This window comes from Grampus griseus, assembly GCF_964374135.1.
Source record: "Grampus griseus genome assembly, chromosome: 18".
In the NCBI taxonomy this organism is placed as follows: domain Eukaryota; kingdom Metazoa; phylum Chordata; class Mammalia; order Artiodactyla; family Delphinidae; genus Grampus; species Grampus griseus.
In genome coordinates this window covers 56010832-56033713 of record NC_139012.1, presented here as the reverse complement: position 1 = coordinate 56033713, position 22882 = coordinate 56010832, and the positions used below count along the sequence as shown (strand labels likewise).

Here is a 22882-nt window from a genome sequence, read left to right as displayed (position 1 = left end):
CAAGTGCCTGATGCTACATAGCATGACAAAGGTCTGATCTCTATATCCTATGGAAGAAGTGCTCAATCCAGGCCAGAGTTTCCTAACATGCTCACGTTCAAGGCAATCACAATATTCCACTGATACTTTGCACTAAAATCCACAACAAATTGAGCAAATAGCCTTCCAAGTCATTCTGTCAGCATTCAGAGGCAACTGAATAAGAACTTAGGATTCACTGTCCTATTAAAAATATTCCTAGCTTCCGTTCTTCTTGAAAACCATGTTAGAAGCACTGAGGTTGTTCAATGTGCCTTCTGTCACAGCAATTCCACTTCGATACCTTTGTTTTTTAGTTCAATACTGAGTATGTTAACAAGATACTACAGATTGATAACCAAGGCCAGGCATTTCTTAAGTTTATTGGGGAATTCTTAGTTGGGAGAGAAAGATCACAGACTTAAACAACTGGAAAAAGATAAAAGAACAATTAATTGCACATTATTACAAAAGTAATTTCTGAAATGTTTATTCTGAGCCACTGCTAAAACAAAATTTTAGTTCGTATTTTGGTAAATGAACATATTAAATTACTGAAAAGCAAAAAAACAAAAAGTTACTGTTATGCAAGATCTTAATGTAGTAATTCAACACAAACAGCTACAATTACTCAAAGCTGCTTTTGCTCTATATCTGGTATATTAAACAAAAATGTGAATTACTTTTAACACTGCACAAGTAACCAAAGGTAGTAAATCCAGAAATATTAAAACCTGATATTAAATAGTATTCAAACATTTCAACAAAAACAAAACAATGAACTTCTAGAACTATAATTCTACCCATGTGAAAGGAATGTACATGGATGGTTTAAAAAAATAAATAAATAAATAAAGTGACAAGAGTGACCAACACTGTATCTGCATCTTCAGAACAGGAATACAGTGAGTGAGTAAGTGTGTGCAGGGTCTTCTAATGAAAATGAGAAAAAATGCATTTCATTTTAGTACAATTTCATAATTCCCACGGAAGCTCTAACTTGCATATGCTGGTGACAGGTGGACAGGGTTTTAAGTGGAAAGTACTTTCCCTACACCCTGAATATGGATGCATTACTTTTTTAAAATTCTGTGGAAAGTTTCCCTTGAAAAAACAAAATTTAAAGCAATAGATTGATGGGAAGTTGATCATTTTAATTGTGGAAGAATAATATTTGCTAAATAATTAACTAAGAAGACATCTGCATCTAGACTCTGATGATGAGTCAAGGTTAAACTTTGCATTTGGGGAACGTGCATGATATCAAAGTCACGTGGGTAAACTAGCTTCCACTTTATACCTGATGCATTTAATTAAGTGATTAACTTCTCCTACCACTAAAATAAAACCTTTATTTAAGCAAAATGAAAGTATTATGAATTGAATTAATTCACATCAAATATCTGAAAGGGTAAGTGGAACGTTTTTCAAAATATGAAGATGTTATCACATATATTCACTGAGTGAATATTCTTAAAGATTTTATTACTCCATTAAATTGTGTCACACCATCCAATAGATACTGTAATTTTCTTCCGTGTCATTCCTTTCGTGTAAATCAGGAAATATTTTCAAAATCAAAATAATACCCAAAATATAAATGTAATTTAATCTTGGCTTGGGAAAAGAAGAATATGAAAGAAGTGCTCCATTTCAGTCTGAAACAATGTTCTAAAAACCCCGTCAGAGGCCTCCTTCACTTTCTTTCCACAGATCCTTCGATGGTTCTGAAACTGATAAAACAGAGAATTCAACCCAAAGCACAACACAGCTTTAACAGTTCTGAATATCATATTTCATAAGGGCCAAAGTGTGCAGAATGGCAGTATTACACTGTCATAATAAATCTACTTATGCCAAGTATATTTTTAACAAAATAAGACAGAGTCGTCCTCAACGAACAGACCTGTTCTGAAGGCTGAGCAACCAAATAGATCTACAACGTCTTTGGAAAAATCACAAAGTGCCTTTAAACAAAGTAAGTTTAGACTGTTCTTGATTAAGATACTGTTATAAACTCCAATGTTTTCTCTCTATATATGGAAGCTTAACTCCCGTTTCTTTTCACATCTGCCAACACTTAATATTTTTCTCTACACCCCTGCACTGAACTGACAGAAGCGTGGAGTTCCACTGTGATTAGTACTATGCATGCTAGTGTCTAAGGACTGGTCTGTCAGTCCGCAGTGGCTGAAGAAGGGAATTCTGAATCCATCACAGCTCCAGATAATGCAAAGAAAACAAAGATATGAGGAAAATCTTACCATAAGAGAAATAAACAAACATTTTCAAGTACAGAAAGTTTTACAGAACTAATACATTGTCATTTTAGCTTAAAAGAAATTCAGAACTCAGTTTTGCTGTTAATAAAACCCGTACATACATCGAAGTCAACAAACACAACTTGATAGTTATACACTTGTAAAAATCCAATCTAAGCTTAATAACCAATCAATCTATGTCATAACAACCCGGTTCCTAACTTTAAAAAACCCAGTGCAGTGCTGCTGCATATCAAGTTCTGAGAAGCTAAAGACAGAATCAGTTCTGGTTACATGCATTTCCTGCATTTCTCCACCTTAAAAAAATACCTGAAGAAACTTCAGGAAAATTTATTTTTAAGGCCTGCTCTATTTCTTTATCTTAAATTGAGGAAAAAACAAAGCTTACACAGTGTAACCTTGAAATATTTAAACAGATTTTGGTATTTTTCTTAAAAAGCAATAAAATTTCTCTACTGTAATTATAATTCAAATTAATGTAAGTGCCCTTATTCCTTGTCCCCTGGTGGGTGCTATGTCTTCTATACTTTGTGCAGCTTCCAGAACAGTCAGTGCTCAAGAAAAAAGAAAATGTAACAGAGCAAAACCAAAGCCTCCCACAAAAAATGATTTACTCTAGGGTTACAAAATCTGCTAATGGAAGAACCAAAAATTCACACACACATACCCTCACATACAAAACACAATCCCGGTCCTCCATGCAGGTCAACTCGCAGTTACTAAAGACAAGTAGTAGAAAATGCAGAGCCCAGAAAGACTGCATCAGAGGACTTTACAAAACAGTGCAGATACACTTCACTGGGGACGGGATTCAGGGGAGGGTCCCATTTTTTTCTAGAAAAAGCTTATCTTTGCTAAAGTGGGGTGTTTTTTTCCCAAAATCCCAACAGTGAAAATAATTATTGGGCTTCTAAATGCATTTCCAAATTCACATTAAGTTTTAAAATGTCAACATGTTTTGCACCTTTATTTTCATTTATAGGATAAGTTGGGGACCCAAAAGAGTGAATAAGAAATAAAAATTCTTACTGCACAATCTTTATAGACATTTTATTTTAAAGCACCTTTTTAATGTTAACAGTGGGTTTCTAACAAGAAAAGAGTAAAATAAAAGAGGGTACCAACCACTAGCAAGGTAAAGTTCTCCTTTACGCACACGCACGCGCGCGCACACAACACACACACACACACACACACACACACACACACACACACACACACACACACACACTTGCTTTCATGCCAGAACAATTGGTAACATTAGCAAATAATGTCATTTGATGAAAGGCTGGGGAAACTACCACTTATGATATTTACAGAAACCTAAACTACTTATGTTTCTAAGAAATTAAATAACTTGGGGGATTCAAAAAGCTACCAATAGGTGAACCATGAAAATAAAATTGACCCTTAAAAATAGGACAAAAGATGTCAGAAAAAAAATTAGCCTCGATGCTATTTTTTGATGTGAGATTTGTTATTAACAGGATACCATTTGCTTGCAAAGGAGCAAAATATAACTCCCTATCCCTGTCACCCACCCTCAGCCACCTCAGTGCAAATTCTAGCAGCACTATTTGGATGCAAAAAGAATGCTGTCAGTGAATGTCCCTGAAAGCCTTCAAATACATGTTCTTAGGGTCTTAACACACTACACATGTGTATAGAAGAATAAACGAAGATAATATGTGAGAGATTACAAAAGTTTGAACTATATATACCATGTGATGACACAACGCACTTAAAAAGCTATATTTACCTTCCTCCCAATTCACTTTAAATGTTAATATTCACTATTCAAATTTTACCCTATGCATCTTTATCTGTTCCTTCCTCTCTCAAAACAAATAATAAAATATACTGGTTTGGAGTTTGTTCTATGCATTTTCCAAGAGCCAATCAAACAGGGACTCAGATCTCTCGTCGTTGGACATCTTCTCCACCGTCTCATAGTATTTAAGCACAGCCTGCAGGAGGTCTCCCACTTTCCAGCCTTTTTCTTGTAATCGTCTTGAAAGCTAGTAAGAAAGAAAGGTTAAGTCAAACATCAGATAAAACTAAGAACCCTGGTGTTCGCAGTAAAATACCGTTTCCCAGTTGGAACAAGGTCTTCTCCCCTAAACCACCACTCTTTACACAAATTAAACATTTTTCCTTCCTGGCTTTTATAAGTACTCTCCTCCATAGAATGACACTTTGGGATTGCTGGAGCCAGAATCCCACAAACCTCACCCAGCAGATACACGCCCTCTGTGTGGGCGTACAGAGGCTACATTTCTACAGGAAATTCTTAACCTAACTAAATACATCTGCCATACCCTCAATTAGGAACATAAAATAATAAATACAATGTCAAGTTTAATAAAAGGATGTGGATTTTCCTTCCACAACACATAGTGTGTTTTTTTCCCTGGAATACGCACTCTAGCCTCAACGGAAACATGGCTTTCTAAGTTAAGAAATGTTAATGTTTCAAAAAAAAAAAAAGTAAATAAATATTAAATACTGTGGTGATCATTTTGCAATATATACCAATATCGAATCATGTTGTACACCTGAAACTAATATGATGTTATATATCAATTATAGCCCAATTTTTTTAAGTAAATAAATGCACGTTTAAATAAACTATCACCACCAATCAGAACATGTCTTCACTCATTTTTTTTCTACTTAGTTCTGTAAAAACTAATTTTTTGTAATATAAATATGCTTAACCTTTTTAAAAATAGCTTTACTGCAATATAATTCACATACCATACAATCACTCATTTAAAATATACCAGTCAATGGTTTTCATTATATTCACAGAGTTGAATGCAACACCATCACAATCAATATTAGGACACTTTTATCACACCAAAAAAAAAGCCCTACCTGTTAATCATCACTCCCCACTCCTCCAAACCCCCTCAACTCTAGACAATCACTAATCTACTTTCAGTCGATCAGACTTGCCTATTTTGGCCATTTCATTTTAATGGAATCATAAAATATATGGTCTTCTGTGACCTGGCTTCTTTCATTTAGCATAATGATTTCAAGTTTCCTCCATGGTACAGCATGTCTCTACTTCATTCCTTTTTATTGACAGATAACATTCCACTGCGTGGATATTCCACATTTTATTCATCCATTCATCAGTTAATGGACATTTAGGATATTTCCACTTTTGGCCTATTATAACATTGCCATGGACATATGTTTTCATTCCTCTTGGGTATATACCTGGGAGTAGAATTGCTGGGTCATATGATAACGCTGTGTTTAACTTTTTGAGGAACTGCAAGAATGTTTTCTTAGGTTACGTGGGGATGAGGTTCCCTTACCCCAGCACCATTACACTCAGCTCTGCCTAGGGACTTCCTTAGCCCTCAGTTTATCCAAGACTAAATAACTTGAAAATGTTTGCCTCCCTAAGGCCCGTTCTAATACTTTCCCTACCCATTCTTTCTCCTTGACAATTCACGTCCTGAGCATCCCTTTCTGTCTTATTTTCTCCTTCTGCCTCAAAACAGAAATCTACACTGGAAAAATCCAAGAAGTATAAATAAAGACAACAAAATACAAAAAAAAGATTTTACATAATATCTTTTTCACATACTTCTTTCAACAGTATCTTTGTAAATTCTGAACCAGGAATCAAGAGTAACTTGATTCTTCCTTTTTTGTTGTTATTGATCATCTTACATTGGTTATTCTTTGGACTACTCTATATTACATAGTAAGATTAAACCAAAGTTCTGATAAGGAAAATTCTTGGACAAAAACCTTAAGACTGTAAACTAAAAATCTTGACGGATAAGGTAGTTGGGGACTTCCCTGGTGGCACACTGATTAAGAATCTACCTGCCAATGCAGGGGACATGGGTTCGATCCCTGGTCTGGGAAGATCCCACATGCGGCGGAACAACTAAGCCCACACGCCTCAACTACTGAGCCTGTGCTCTAGAGCCCGTGAGCCACAACTACTGAGCCCACGTGCCTAGAACCCATGCTCCGCAACAAGAAGCCTGCGCACCGCAACGAAGAGTAGCCCCCACTCGCTGCAACTAGAGAAAGCCCGTGCGCAGCAACAAAGATCCAACACAGCCAAAAATAAATAAGTATATAAATAAATAAATTTATATAAAAAAGGTAAGGTACTTGGCACACAGTAAGTTATCAATAAAAATATCCTATTAGTGCAACTAACCTGAATGTTCCATTATTAGAACCCTATTAAATGCTCAAAGTAAACTACTGTCCCTTATTAAATGTTTAAATGTTTACTGGCTTTTGCTTATGCCAGCTTAGTGCTTATTCATTAGTGCTTATGCCACTAATGAAACTGGATTAACAGAAGAGACACACTAATTACTAGGCACAATTATGAAGCAATTAAATACAAAGAATAACTATTTTTTCATATGAATACATGAAATGCTTATTTTTTTAAAAATTAGTTTTCTTATTAGACATCAATTTTATACACATCAGTGTATACATATCAATCCCAATCTCCCAATTCATCCCACCACCACCACCACCACCCCCACCGCTTTCCCTGCTTGGTGTCCACACATTTGTTCTCTACATCTGTGTCTCAATTTCTGCCCTGCAAACCGGTTCATCTGTACCATTTTCTAGGTTCCGCATATATGCGTTAATATACGATATTTGTTTTTCTCTTTCTGACTTACTTGACTCTGTAGGACGGTCTCTAGATCCAACCACGTCACTACAAATGACCCGATTTCGTTCCTTTTCATGGCTGAGTAATATTCCATTCTATACATGTACCACATCTTCTTTATCCATTCGTCTGTCGATGGGCATTTAGGTTGTTTCCATGACCTGGCTATTGTAAATAGTGCTACAATGAACAATGGGGTGCATGTGTCTTTCTGAATTATGGTTTTCTCTGGGTATGTGCCCAGTAGTGGGATTGCTGGGTCGTATGGTAATACTATTTTTAGTTCTTTAAGGAACCTCCATACTATTCTCCATAGTGGCTGTATCAATTTACATTCCCACCAACAGTGCAAGAGGGTTCCCTTTTCTCCAGACCCTCTCCAGCATTTGTTGTTTGTAGATTTTCTGATGCTGCCTATTCTAACTGGTGTGAGGTGACACCTCATTGTAGTTTTGATTTGCATTTCTCCAATAATTAGTGATGCTGAGCAGCTTTTCATGTGCTTCTTGGCCATCTGTATGTCTGCTTTGGAGAAATGTCTATTTAGGTCTTCTGCCCATTTTTGGATTCGGTTGTTTGTTTTTTTAATATTGAGCTGAATGAGCTGTTTATATATTTTGGAGGTTAATCCTTTGTCCATTGATTCGTTTGCAAATATTTTCTCCCATTCTGAGGGTTGTCTTTTGGTCTTGTTTATGGTTTCCTTTGCTGTGCAAAAGCTTTTAAGTTTCATTAGGTCCCATTTGTTTATTTTTCTTTTTATTTCCGTTACTCTAGGAGGTGGAACAGAAAAGATCTTGCTGTGATTTATGTCAAAGAGTGTTCTTCCTATGTTTTCCTCTAAGAGTTTTAGAGTGCCCAGTCTCACATTTAGGTCTCTAATCCATTTTGAGTTTATTTTTGTGTATGGTGTCAGGGATTGTTCTAATTTCATTCTTTTACATGGAGCTCTCCAGTTTTCCCAGCATCACTTATTGAAGAGACTGTCTTTTCTCCATTGTATATCTTTGCCTCCTTTGTCATAGATTAGTTGACCATAGGTGCGTGGGTTTACCTCTGGGCTTTCTATCCTGTTTCGTTGATCTATATTTCTGTTTTGGGGCCAGTACCATATTGTCTTGATTACTGTAGCTTTGTAGTATAGTCTGAAGTCAGGGAGTCTGATTCCTCCAGCTCCATTTTTTTCCCTCAAGACTGCTTTGGCTATTCAGGGTCTTTTGTGTCTCCAAACAAACTTTAAGATTTGTTGTTCTAGTTCTGTAAAAAATACCATTGGTAATTTGATAGGGATTGCATTGAATCTGTAGATTGCTTTGGTTAGTATCGTCATTTTCAAAATATTGATTCTTCCAATCCAAGAACATGGTATATTTCTCCATCTGTTGGTATCATCTTTCTTTCATCAGTGTCTTATAGTTTTCGGCATACAGGTCTTTTGTATCCCTCGCTAGGTTTACTCCTAGGTATTTTATTGTCTTGCAATGGTAAATGAAAATGTTTCCTTAATTTCTCTTTCAGATTTTTCATCATTAGTGTATAGGAATGCAGGAGATTTCTGTCCATTAATTTTGTATCTTGCAACTCTACCAAATTCATTGATTAGCTCTAGTTTTCTGGTGGCACGTTTAGGATTCTCTATGTATAGTGTCATATCATCTGCAAACAGTGACAGTTTTACTTCTTCTTTTCCAATCTGTATTCCTTTTTTCTTCCCTGATTGCCGTGGCTAGGACTTCCAAAACTATGTTGAATAAGAGTGGTGAGAGTGGACATCCTCGTCTTGTTCCTGATCTTAGAGGAAATGCTTTCAGTTTTTCACCATTGAGAATGATGTTGGCTGTGGGTTTGTCATATATGGCCTTTATTATGTTGAAGTAGGTTCCCTCTATGCCCACTTTCTGGAGAGTTTTTATCATAAATGGGTGTTGAATTTTGTCAAAAACTTTTTCTGCATCTGCATTGAGATGATGATATGGTTTTTATTCTTCAATTTGTTAATATGGTGTATCACATTGACTGATTTGCATATATTGAAGAATCCTTGCATCCCTGGGATAAATCCCACTTGATCATGGTGTATGATCCTTTTAATGTATTGTTGGATTCTGTTTGCTAGTATTTTGTTGAGGATTTTTGCATCTATATTCATCAACGATATTGGTCTGCAATTTTCTTTTTTTGTAGTAGCTGTGTCTGGTTTTGGTATCAGGGTGATGGTGACCTCATAGAATGAGTTTGGGAGTGTTCATCCCTCTGCTGTATTTTGGACGAGTTTGAGAAGGATCGGTATTAGCTCTTCTCTAAATGTTTGATAGAATTCACCTGTGAAGCCTTCAGGTCCTGGGCTTTTGTTTGTTGGAAGATTTTTAATCACAGTTTCAATTTCATTACTTGTGATTGGTTTATTCATATTTTCTAGTTCTTCCTGGTTCAGTCTTAGAAGGTTATACCTTTCTAAGAATTTGTCCATTTCTTCATGGTTTTCCATGTTATTGGCATAGAGTTGCTTGTAGCGGTCTCTTAGGATGCTTTGTATTTCTGCGGTGTCTGTTGTAACTTCTCCTTTTTCGTTTCTAATTTTATTGAGTTCTCTCCCTGTTTTTCTTGATGAGTCTGGCTAATGGCGTATCAATTTTGTCTATCTTCTCAAAGAACCAGCTTTTAGTTTTACTGATCTTTGCTATTATTTTCTTTGTTTCTATTTCATTTATTTCTGCTCTGATCTTTATGAGTTCTTTCCTTCTGCTAACTTTGGGTTTTGTTTGTTCTTCTTTCTCTAGTTCCTTTGGGTGAAACGTGAGATTGTTTATTTGAGATTTTTCTTGTTTTGTGAAGTAGGCTTGTATAGCTATAAACTTCCCTCTTAGAACTGCTTTTGCTGCATCCCATAGGTTTTGGATCATCATGTTTTCATTGTCATTTGTCTCCAGGTATTTTTTGATTTCCTCTTTGATTTCTTCAGTGATTTCTTGGTTATTTAGTAACATTGTTTAGCCTCCATGTGTTTGTGTTTTTTACGTTTTTTTCCCCTGTAATTGATTTCTAATCTCATAGCATTGTGGTCAGAAAAGATGCTTGATATGCTTTCAATTTTCTTAAATTTACTGAGGCTTGATTTGTGACCCAAGGTGTGATCTATCCTGGAGAATGTTCCATGCACACTTGAGAGAAAAGTGTAATCTGCTGTTTTTGGATGGAATGTCCTATAAATATCAATTAAATCTGGTCTATTGTGTCATTTAAAGCTGTGTTTCCTTATTAATTTTCTGTTTGGATGATCTGTCCATTGGTGTAAGTGAGGTGTTAACGTCCCCCACTATTATTGTGTTACTGTCGATTTCCTCTTTTAGAGCTGTTAGCAGCTGCCTTATGTATTGAGGTGCCCCTATGTTGGGTGCATATATATTTATAAGTGTTATATCTTCTTCTTGGATTGATCCCTTGATCATTACATAGTGTCCTGTCCTTCCTTGTCTCTTGTAACATTCTTTATTTTAAAGTCTATTTTATCTGATATGAGTATTGCTACTCCAGCTTTCTTTTGATTTCCATCTGCATGGAATATCTTTTTCCATCCCCGCACTTTTAGTCTGTATGTGTCCCTAGGTCTGAAGTGGGTCTCTTGTAGACAGCACATATATGGGTTTTGTTTTTGTATCCATTCAGCGAGCCTGTGTCTTTTGGGTGGAGCATTTAATCCATTCAGGTTTAAGGTAATTATCGATAGGTATGTTCCTATTACCATTTTCTTAATTGTTTTGGGTTTGTTTTCTTCTCTTGTGTTTCCCACTTACAGAAGTTCCTTTAGCATTTGTTGTAGAGCTGGTTTCGTGGTGCTGAATTCTCTTAGCTTTTGCTTGTCTGTACAGCTTTTAATTTCTCCTTCGAATCTGAATGAGATCCTTGCTGGGTAGAGTAATCTTGGTTGTAGGTTCTTCCCTTTCATCACTTTTAAGTATATCATGCCACTCCCTTCTGGCTTGTAGAGTTTCTGCTGAGAAATCAGCTGTTAAGCTTATGGGAGTTCCCTTGTATGTTATTTGTCGTTTTTCCCTTGCTGCGTTCAGTAATTTTTCTTTAATTTTTGCCAATTTGATGACTATGTGTCTTGGTGTGTTTCTCCTTGGGTTTATCCTGTATGGGATTCTCTGCATTTCCTGGACTTGGGTGGCTATTTCCTTTCCCATCTTAGGGAAGTTTTAGACTATAATCTCTTCAAATATTTTCTCGGGTCCTTTCTCTCTCTCTTCTCCTTCTGGGACCCCTATAATGTGAATCTTGTTGCATTTAATGTTGTCCCAGAGGTCTCTTAGGCTGTTTTCATTTCTTTTCATTCTTTTTTCTTTATTCTGCTCCACAGCAGTGAATTCCACCATTCTGTCTTCCAGATCACTTACCTGTTCTTCTGCCTCAGTTATTCTGCTATTGATTCCTTCTAGTGTTAGTTTTCATTTCAGTTATTGTATTGTTCATCTCTGTTTGTTTGTTCTTTAATTCTTCTAGATCTGTGTTAAACATTTCTTGCATCTCCTCGATCTTTGCCTCCATTCTTTTTCTGAGGTCCTGGATCATCTTCACTATCATTATTCTGAATTCTTTTTCTGGAAGGTTGCCTATCTCCACTTCATTTAGTTGTTTTTCTGGGGTTTTATCTTGTTCCTTCATCTGGTACATAGCCCTCTGCCTTTTCATCTTGTCTATCTTTCTGTGAATGTGGTTTTTGTTCCACAGGCCGCAGGACTGTAGTTCTTCTGCTGTCTGCGCTCTGGTGGATGAGGCTATCTAAGAGGCTTGTGCAAGTTTCCTGATGGAAGGGACTGGTGGTGGGTAGAGCTGGCTGTTGCTCTGGTGGGCAGAGCTCAGTAAAACTTTAATCTTCTTGTCTGCTGATGGGTGGGGCTGGGTTCCCTCCCTGTTGGTTGTTTGGCCTGAGTTGACCCAACACTGGAGCTTACTCGGGCTCTTTGGTGGGGCTAATGGTGGTCTCTGGGAGGGCTCACACCAAGGAGTACTTCCCAGAACTTCTGCTGCCAGTAAGACCCTATTTCTAATATGGATTGATTCATTCAGTTCTACATCAGTGACCCAAGCATTACAGAGTGTTAAGACCATAAGTCATATGACTCATCCTTTCCATGGTTTATTTCCACAAACACTATCACTTGCCCAGAAATAACTATAATTTTGTAAATCTCTTATTTCCCCCAAGTTCTTTATGATTGATTTCCTTATTTCCAGTGCATTTGACCTGAAGTCATAGGTCCATCCAATTGATAAGACAGGAAACTCATGAAATGCTTATTAAAGGCACCTAACTGAAAATTTTGGATGTGCCAGGCAGTAGATTAAGCATTTTTTTTTTTTACAGTATTATACTTAATCCTCACAAACCTCTGCAAGGTAAATTCTATACTCATTTCCACGGTACAGATAAAGAAACTGAGACTGGTGAACTTACCCAAGGTTACACTGCTAGAGAGTGGCAGAGCTGATACTGAGCCCAACCACTGGACTCTATTACCTGAGCATTTACCCACTTTCTATCAACCATGTGACACAGAACATCATATACCGTGTCCTCACAACCACCCTATGATGTAGGTACTTACTTGTATAAACTCCTTCTTTGCAGAGTCATGAAAATAAAGTTCTGCAACTTCGGCCTCAGAGGCAACGAGCCACTGAAGAATAATCCTTAGCTGGGGGTCTACTGTGCATGGCTCCGTGTCAACATTCGTAATTAGCAGAGTATTTCCATCTTGCTCTGAACCTAATATTTAAATTGAAACGATATGAAGTGAAACTCATCAATTCAACTCTCAGTGCTCTGCTTTCCAAGGACATATACGCATTTTCCATTTGTTAAGATTCCAAGGAATTCTGGAAAAAAATTCATCTTTTCTTAATTGTACCATAACATCAACTAAAGCATTACTTTGAAAATGCAAAATAATGCTAAAACAAAGGAACAGCTTTGATCATTTGTGACAGATGCCAAAACTCTATTCTGAGGTATTGAATTCAAGAGCCAATTCACGAATACCATAATTTGTGTCAAAATATAATCTATAGGTAAAGCTGAAAAAAAAAAAAAACTAAAATGCTACAATCAAAATATAAATAAAACACAAATAAAAACCTCAAATAAATATATTAAATGGACTTTAAGAAAGCTTTCTGAACTAAGAGAAATAGCAGCAGCAGTGAACACCTGTATTGCACATATTACATCCTAAGTATTGTTTTAATCTCTTTACATATACAAACTCCTTTAATCCTCACAAGCACCCTGTGAGGAGGGAACTGCTATCATCTCATTTTACAGGTGAGGAATCTGAGGCAGAGAGAGATCCAGAGTCTCACAGCCAGAAATGGCTGAGCCAGGAAATAAACACAGGCGGTCTGGCTCCACGCTCTTAATCACTTCACTCTTTAGGCAAAATACAAAAAAAAAAAAAAAAAAAAAAGTCATATGCAACCACTTACCTCCCAAAAGTTAAACCAGGGAATTTTCTGATACACCCCTATTATAAGTAAGACACTGTTCTCAAGTTTATTTTTTAATGAAAATTATGATTTCAACATAAAGAAGATGAATCCCTGTTGACTATAAAACTAATGCCCATGGACCAGTATCGTGCGTTTAACACTGCTGCTTAGTGGTGGGCCTCCCACACAAGAGGCCAGCAGCGGGGCATGCTGGCAGACATGGCACCAATTTGCAACAGTAATGGACATTTGTTGGTGAATGTCCCTGATTCTTTTTTTTACAGTTTGCAGGGCATTCTAGACCACTACCAATCATTTTTAGGATTCGTATTGACCCCTAAAACTTTTCATTTAAAAAAAATTGGTCCACACTATTCTCTTAGCATACATGTATTATCATTTCCCTCCTCTCTCCCCTCTGACTTTCAGTCAAAAATGGGTCTGGTAGACGACGGTACCAGACACAGTCTTTGGGCCATTCTGTAAATTCTGCAGAGGTCATGGGGTTGAAGTGTTTTCTGTACCACTGGACTTCTCAGTTCAGGGTTCCTGGTTGCCTGGCCTAAGAGTGACTTGTCTTTGGAGAGGTTACTCAACCCTAGCGAAAAGTGAAAGAACTGACATCCTGCAATTACAAACAATAACCAAAAAAATGAAGTTTGTTGCCTTAGGATTTCCATAATTTTGAATCATTTATAAATATACATCAATCCATCTAAGTTACCAATTTCTAATTTAACAAATTTGAAAGTTAGCTACAATTTTCTATATAATGAGAGATGACTATAATCTCTAAAGCTGAGTAATGACATATCTACATATAATTAACCTCCCAGTTTATTCCTAGTTACAAAAAAAATACTGAACAGCCTGTGACCAATGGTATCTAGTATTTATATCTTTGGAACCATGTTCATCAAAGGAAGAAACGAATATTTTCTTCAAATATATATGTGAGTGTAAGACTGGAATTGAGGGAAGGAAGAATCGATTTTAAAATATCTTTTTTATTTTTACTTCTTGATTTATGTAAGGTTGACAGCAAAACAAACTGATATGTGATATAATAAATTATATCTCATAATGTAAGAATTTTATATTTTGAAAAAGATAATTATATGAAGAGATTATCATGAATTTCTCTCTCAAATAACTGAATAATTCTTTTAAAGTAGTTCGGTCTTTACACTGATGAGTACTTCCTTAGTTTAGCAATCAAATAACACAAACTGCTCAGCAAAGGATCTGACACTGGTTAGATTAGTCAAGAATACCTTGATTTGGAATATTTCTTCATCTTTCAATTCCTTTATTTTATTATCTGTACAATAAGAAATTTGGACAAGAACTTCTCTTGGGTCTACTCTAGTTACAAACTTTTGTAATTTTAATGGAAAACAGTTTAAAAATAAATCAAAGTTTGTTCCAACAAATATTATTTCAAGTTACATTGAATAGTTTAAATGAATAATATTGTATTGAAGGGATCCCAAAAGACATTAATAACCAAAAGGGAAGGGGAAAAATACCATTGTGAAATGTAAAATGATTTTTTTCTCAGTTATTATTAGAAGTCTTCAGTTAGTATTTCCCATTTAATCTGACTTCATATAGGTTATTATAAATGTCTTTTATTTTTGTATGTCTGTATTGCTTAATATTCCAAGTCTAGTAAAATCTTATAGCAAATAAATCAATGAATTTAAACAAAACAAAACAAAAAAGAATACCCTGGTTTGTAATGTAAAAACCCTGATTTGTAACAACCCAGCGCCTCTCTGACGAAAATGTACAAACACAAACATTAAAGACTTTTCTAAAGAACCTTATAAAAAAACATGCAAAAAACTTGAAAAAAAAATTGTCAGTTAGTTACCTTCTACATCATCCTCATGCTCTTCATCTTTATCATCTGGCCCATCACTTATCGAATGAAGTAGCAGAAGCAGTTAAAAAAAAAAAAAAGCTTTAATTAATAATGGTACTAAAGCAAATTCTTAAAACGTGGTAAAAAAATGAATGATACAATATGACATATGATATTTAAAAAGGGGAGAAATGACGATAAAAAGGAAGCTTTGCTTCTCACACCATTTCATGTTAAAATCTCAATTGCAAATGATGCCTAAAGGTAAGTTATCAATAACTGAGAAGTTCTACCTGACCATGATATCTATACAGCGTCAAGTAATTACATAATAAAATTTAATTTAAAATAATTTAAAGCCAAATATTCTAATTTGGTTTTAGATAACACAGCATCTGAATATTGCAGAATGTCATGAATAATTATTTATTAATGCTTCTGCTGATGCCATTTGTATATTTTTTTTAACATAGTAAAAAATCATTTTTTTCTATACCTCTCTTATAAATAAAACAGAAACAAAAAACCAAAACAAAACAACAGAAATCCTGTAGGAAGCAAGCTCTTTTTAATGAAACAGTAATTGGCAGAATGAAAAATAGCAAGCAGTGCAACACATGCATAGAATTAACACATTTTGCAATTAGACGTCAGTCACATCTTAGCATAGTTGAATTTTTTCATTAGATGTAAATTTATCAAGCAGAATCATGTCAAAATATAGGAGAAAAGCAGGTTGATACACATTGGCACTGTAACCCACATTTTTTAAAGAATATGACTTCATGCATTAGTGGTGAAAGACTCATCAGTGTTTAGGTTTCTGGACTGGACCAACCTGTCTGATGTTGGAAAGGATAAATTGTCCTCATACAAATCTCCTTCTAAAGCAAGACTGCTCCAGCTACTGCTGTTACCATTACTGCCAGAGGAAGAAAAGAACACAGCTGAACTAGCAAATGAATGGTAAAGACGACCCTGGTTTTCCTTGGAACAGCATGCGTCAGTGGTAACAGCGGATGTTCTGAAGCTGCCACAGTGGGTGCAGCATCTGTGCAGTTACGTAAAGACCATCGCTGCTACTGTACAAGGTATTTGACAGCTTCAGAGATTTGGGAGTTTTCTTATTTGTCCTCAAAAGTTCACGAAAATTATTCTAAATGTGTATTTATTTTACAGATTAAGACAATGACTTTTAGGACAGTAAATGAATGCATGAACTGAGAAGTTTCACAATGAAATTACTGTCTATGGCAAAGCTTAGGATATAATTTGTAGAAAGCCAATGCTCTTCAGTTTGGATAAAGTTTAAAAACAAAAAAACCACAGGTTAACATTCTCTCAAGTCTTTAGATAGTGCAAACAGTGATGGGCCAGGGTGGTGGTGGAGGATGGGGAAAGGGATGGGATGGCAGACACCAAAACACAGTCCCAAATAGACCTTTTCTAACTACTGGGAGAAAAGCTGTCTTCTGATTTTAAAATACTCTTATTATGTCAATTACCTTCATTTCATTAATTATGTATAATTCAGTAGGTGGCAAATAATATACATTTTCTTCAGAATATTGAATAACCAAGGTCTAATCAAGCATTACACCTGTCTGATCAGCCAGTCACTGACGCCACACAGATACCTTCTCACGCTGCCTAATCAAAAGAAGAAAGCAACTACATTCTACAAGTGCGGCAAAGCGCTACAACACAAAAAGCAACTGCGTTCAGAAACAAAACTAAATTCAGTTCTTCAGATTAAAATCTAAACATGCAATTTAAAAAAATTCTAATCATTAAAATAATTAGTAAGCACACATTAGTTTGCAGTGATAAGCAGCTATATTTTCCCATATTAGGCTAGACAATTATAAAAATTAATAGTCACACAAACCAAAATTTTGGTTCTAAAAAATGAATTAACATAAAATCATCTTTCATGCGTCAGTAAATGTTGACAAGGTTACCGAAAAAGGGAATGACGATTTAAAATTCTAAATACTTTCCAGGCCATCTCAATAATTAACATATCCATATTAACTCTAGCACTATCACATTGTCACAAACCATAATGCATTACAGAATAAAAGTTAAAACTGATCAGTGTCTTTTCGACATTATGTTCCAACAAATATAGATCTATTATAAAACCATTAAACCAACCAGAGTTTTTGCCCATGTAGTCTGTTCCCAGACAAACCAAAAATGAGAAAATATGGAAATGCAGAATGGATAGACAGCTGTGAGCCGAAGAGAAAGAGAAAATTAATGATCTCAAACACCATATTTACTTCTATCAATAGAATGATTATCTAAGCACAGGAAAAAAATTACAAAATTAAAATTCTTACCCATTTCCACACTAAAGCCATGTATCTTAAGTGTGGTCTCTGAATCTTAAGTGTGGTCTCTAAATCACTTGCTTTAAAATACTCTGAGGGATTTATCAAGCCTACAGAATCTTGGGACCCTCCAATGACCCAGGGAATCTTAATCTCTGGGAGGCGAGCACACCACCAACCCTGGATGAGCCCCACTAAGTTTTTCTTTGTGCCTGAACCTTAAGGCCACACAGCATCATTAGTTCTTATTAATTCTATAGTCAATTAAAACCACAGGTGTTTTTCTGACAAAAGGCTATCAAGTCAGGTTTTCCCCGTCCTGAATTCAAATAATTAATTTTCTGAACCTAAATGCATTTACCTAGGTTAAACATTATTAGTTTAGCCTCAGCCTGATTTGGTCTTTTTGAACCTTGGTTCTGTTAATGGGATTACCTTTTCATCTTTGTTTTGAGTCACTCACAAATACTAAGTGTTCTACACCACTAATAAAATAATGCTGAAGGGGAAGAACCAAGGACAGACCTTGGTAGGCGCCTCCCTCTTTTCATCAAATTAGATAACATTCCATATCAAGTCATTCAACCAGCTACAGTCCTCTTAATGCCACTAGCCTCTAACCCTTGTTCTCCCACTTTAACACCAGGATTCTGTAAGCAACAATGTTAACCCCCAACTGAAATTCTAGAAGCCTGCTTCTCAAAGATGAGAGAAGAATTTAAGTGTTTAATATTCTACTCTAAAGTTATGGGAAGGGCCAAATGATGATCTGTGACATTACCCCCACTTCCTGCTACCAGTTTTAAAGACTGCCTTTTTGGATTTAGATTTTGTAAAATACTGGTGGTTTACGTCACATTTTAAGAAATTATGACAAAACAGATACTTTAAAAAATATTAATATTTACTGGTTAATCCAAGCATCAAACAAAATACTCTGAGATGATGTGTTCTAACAGGTGAAAAGCCGTTTAGGCCTTAACAGAGTTAAGCAGCTTCTCTGCTGTTCTAACAGGTGAAAAGCCATTTAGGCCTTTACAGAGTTAAGAATATAAGAAACAACTGTTATAATTAATAAAATATTCCAAAACTATTTTAATGAACAAAGTTAACTGAGAAAATGATATATGAAGTGACTTTTACTGTACAAAACCATGTTTTTATAATGAGTTTATGTATTTTCAGTCATTCAAGTATAAATTGCTCAAGTTACAGTGTTCCTGAAAGGACAAGTAAGGAATCCTTCCCCCCAAAAGATACTACTTTCATGTCAAGAAAATTACAGGGCCATTTCGATGCCTTTTACAGATAACTGTTCTTTTTCCTATCCTTTAGAGAAAAAAAAAAAGTATCCTCTTTAAAGTGAGAAAGAAAATTTTTTCCTCAAAAATTCATGAGAAGTCCAAGTAAAGCTTAAAGGGTATAGAATCAAATGTATGAAGTATTTTTCAAATCAACTATTGGCACATTCAAAGAAAATTAGCTCAGCTAGTTATTGTATTTGATAAATGTCAAAACCATTAGAAATATATTGTCAGCAATAAAATACACTTTGAAAATAACAGATTTTCAAATTCAGAGTTTTAAAATCAAACTCAATGTAAATGTATAGCTTACTTCTGAGGTCTGAGTACCTGAACTATGTAATTACATGCAAAATCATAGTCACCTTTCACTTAGATGATGAAAACTACTGCTTTCATCCTGGTGTTCATCTTCAAAACTTAAACTGGACCAGCTACCAGTGCTGTCATCACCAATACTGAGATTCATCTGCTGGCTACCAAAAGACTCAGTTGACTGAAAGTCTTCTATTTCTTTTGGACTGGAAAAAAAAAAAAAAGTAAGGAAGAAAGAAATAAAGTCCAAAAGCATCAGATTCTGAATTATAGGACTATCCATTGGATGATAAAGATGACAAAAACAAGAAGTGATATTCAGGAGCTAGACCAGTGGTCCATCTAACCCTTGGTTTGTGTCTGCTAATAAAGACACTCGGCAGGAGAGCATACTAACTTCAAAGTTAGCTGAGGCACCTACACAACATCCCTAACTCATCTTGTTCATCTATTACGGATCCATCCCAAGCACACCATTTATTTAAATTCTCTTTAAAGCAGTTCATATTTTCAACTGGGACCTCTATGAAGGAGCACAAGTTCCTAAGTTTTTGTAAGACAGTATTTTATTTGTACCAAAAATTACCCCTTTTCTGGCTTAAGAACAAAAAAAAAGCAGTCCAAGAAATTCTAGTACTGTCAAGCCTATAATCAAACCAGCCAAATCTCTTCAAGATTTTGAGCTTGGATCATAACCTCTCTCATTTTTTCTCAATGAAAAGACATTTATATTTTTAGTCCATCTTCACAAGGAATGTCATTCACTGTTCAATTACTGTATTTGTCCCTTCTACATTTTATTCTGGAGTAACAGTTTAAAGTGATATTTTAATTTTTTATTGAAGTATAGTTGATTTACAATATTTTAGTTTCAGGTGTACAACACAGTGATTCAATATTTTTATAGATTACACTCCATTGAAAGCTTTTACAAAATAATGGCTATATTTGATTCCCTGTGCTGTACAATTTATCCCTGTTGCTTATTTTACACATAGTAGTTGGTATCTCTTAACCCCATACCCCTATCTTGCCCCACATTTTTAAACATGAAGAGGGAAAATGCTGGTCTTCTGGTCAAAATCTTCTAGTGGCTTCTCGTCAATCAAAATAAGGGTCCAAATCCTTATAACATACATCAGGTGTGACAACCTCTCATAACCTCCACTGGTCTCCTCCCTGGCTCCCTTGCTTTAGCCACACAAGCTTCTCTGCTGCTTCCCCAACATGCACAGTCCCACTCCTTTGCCTGGAACCCTGTTCCGCCTGATTCCCACTTACCTTATTCTCTCTCCACCTTTGGCTCTTTGCTCAAATGTTACTATGTCAGAGCAGCTTCCCTGCTACCTACTGAAAACTGCACCGCACCCCACCGGCTGCTGCCCACTGCCACCCCCAGCACTAACTCCCCGCATCTCCCTATTTTAAGATGACCAAGAAAAGAGGCAGTGCTTGTCATGGCTTTGACAGAAGCTACTAAAATATCCGGCATTATCGTGTGGCTTAATTAAATTCCTCCTCAAGAAATGTTCTCTTTCTGTGAGACTAACAAAAATAATCCTACAAACTAATAACACAAGATGGTCCTGATGTTTTCCCAGGGAGAAAGAAGGTTAAAAGTGAATATTTTAACTAAGGCGTTAGTATCGCTGAGCACAAGACACGGTTACTGAAATGCAGAACACTGCAGGACCATCAGAAAGAACTGTCCCCTTAGATGGTGGCCTATCAAGAGGAGTGATGGCAGGGGTGGAAGTATTTGGAGAATTTTTGCTTTCTTCAGAGCACTCTTTTTAAGAAAACTTACCTTTGTGAACAGAAATAAAAATTTAATCTCACAGTAGTACATTAACATGGTGATACTCAATATTTGCTGTACAAAATTCTCCAGCTGATTCTCTGATTCAGCTTTACCTACTTCACAGCTTTGTAAACGTGGGCAAAAGGTGATTATCCACGCTAAGCCACACCTTCCAGCTCAGTAAACGGTTCATACCTTCCTTCCCTCAAGGGGCTGTTGTGGGATAATGAGACAGTGTCTATGAAAGTAACAGGCAGGCTATAAAACAATACACACATGTAATAGGGAATATTTTTTGTTAATTTAGGATTAAAAATAATCATATCTTGCTGAACAGGACCTAAGACACAAATGATCAAGTTAACTTTTCCCCTCATCTTAAGACCTGAAAGAAATCGGAAACTTACCTGCTAACGGCCTGACCAACATTCCTCATCGCCGAGGTCATTATCTCAGTAGTGAGGCTTTCAGCAAAGATGACACCGTCCTGTCCGATCCCACTCTCAGCTGCCAAACTGGTACTGCTCAGCTCTCTCTCTGCCTTTTCAATCGCTTCCACAACTATCTTCTCAGCAAGCACTGTCTTCTTATCAAGATCAATATGAATTTGAGGGACGTCGAGACGAAAAACCCTAGATTTCTGGTAGACGTTGCTAAATTTTGAATTAGAAACTGGCTTACTACCAGCAAGTGAATCTGGTCTGGGAAAGTGTGGACATGAATTTCCAGTGCAGTCATGGAGCTCTTTCCCGTCACAATACCTGCAAGTCTGACTCACCCGAGGTGACAACTTTTCTGCGTAAGTGACCCTATCGGCCGCTTTTGTGGTCTCAGACACGTGGAAGACTGCAGATCCTGAACTCAGCTCTAAAGCGTCATCCACTACTTTGCTAGCGTACTGTTCTACAGCTGGAACAACAGTCTCTCCATAACCACGCCCACTCAAGCTGCCGGTACTGTGGGAAAATCTGCGATTTGGTGAGGAAGGCTGAAGAGACGCGGGAAATTCTGGCTCGAAGTGAGACTCGGCATCTTCGTCGCATCCATTTTTTTCATAAAGGCAAGAATCTGTTAAGGATTTTGGCAAGCCAACTGTAGATGCCGTCAGCTCTTTTTTAACATCTCTTGTAATGTTGTGAGCGAGAGAGGCTGAAAAACTATACAGTTCCAAGCACTCATTTCTGCATGTATCCTGTGTCCATTCACAAGTCGGGTTTTTATGCAGGTAACCTCCACTTATTTTACTTTGTCTTTTTTTACCACTCCTTGCTGGTGTTCTTTACTTAAGAATAGTAACAGTTCATCATTGGTTTTCACCTGTGAGCTTTGCACAGGGAACGTTTTTGAGTTGCACTTCATTTTGGCTGTCTTAGATGCTTCTTGTAATCCTGACTTAACAGACCGATAAGCAAGTCTATTGGCATACTGGTCCATTATTAACTCACTATCACCACCTTCCTGTTTTAGTATTTGGATAACGTGACCTGCGTACTCATCTGTCACACTTTCGCAGCTGGGATACTTGTATGTCAGACCTGACAGACAAGAACTTGGTGGTAATGAAAGAATAAACGAATCTACTTCTCCTGGGTGTGCTACAGCCTCTATATCCGTCTTCTCTTCTGATCTATAATCTTGGTCACTATCAACATAACTGTTCCTCTTCTGCCTGAAAAGCATACAACTTCTAACTTTTGCTATTCTTTCAGCTTCTGTAATGACTTCCGCTGCCATATCACCTGCAAAATTGCATAATGTTTGTAAGTTTTCATCTAAGCAATTTAAAAAAAGTAGG

General features: G+C 36.3%; 1 protein-coding gene across 1 annotated transcript; it reads right to left on the bottom strand.

Moving 5' to 3' along the window:
• Nucleotides 1-389: 389 nt before the first annotated feature.
• AKAP11 (A-kinase anchoring protein 11) lies at nt 390-22872 on the bottom strand (the record flags this gene model as incomplete). The annotated part of the gene is given in 7 exon segments (XM_082675816.1): nt 390-4318; nt 12585-12745; nt 15341-15387; nt 16170-16253; nt 19337-19492; nt 21495-22332; nt 22335-22872. Coding segments are annotated over 7 exon segments (1965 nt in total), but the record flags the coding sequence as incomplete, so codon positions are not given.
• Between the last annotated feature and the right edge of the window lie 10 nt (nt 22873-22882).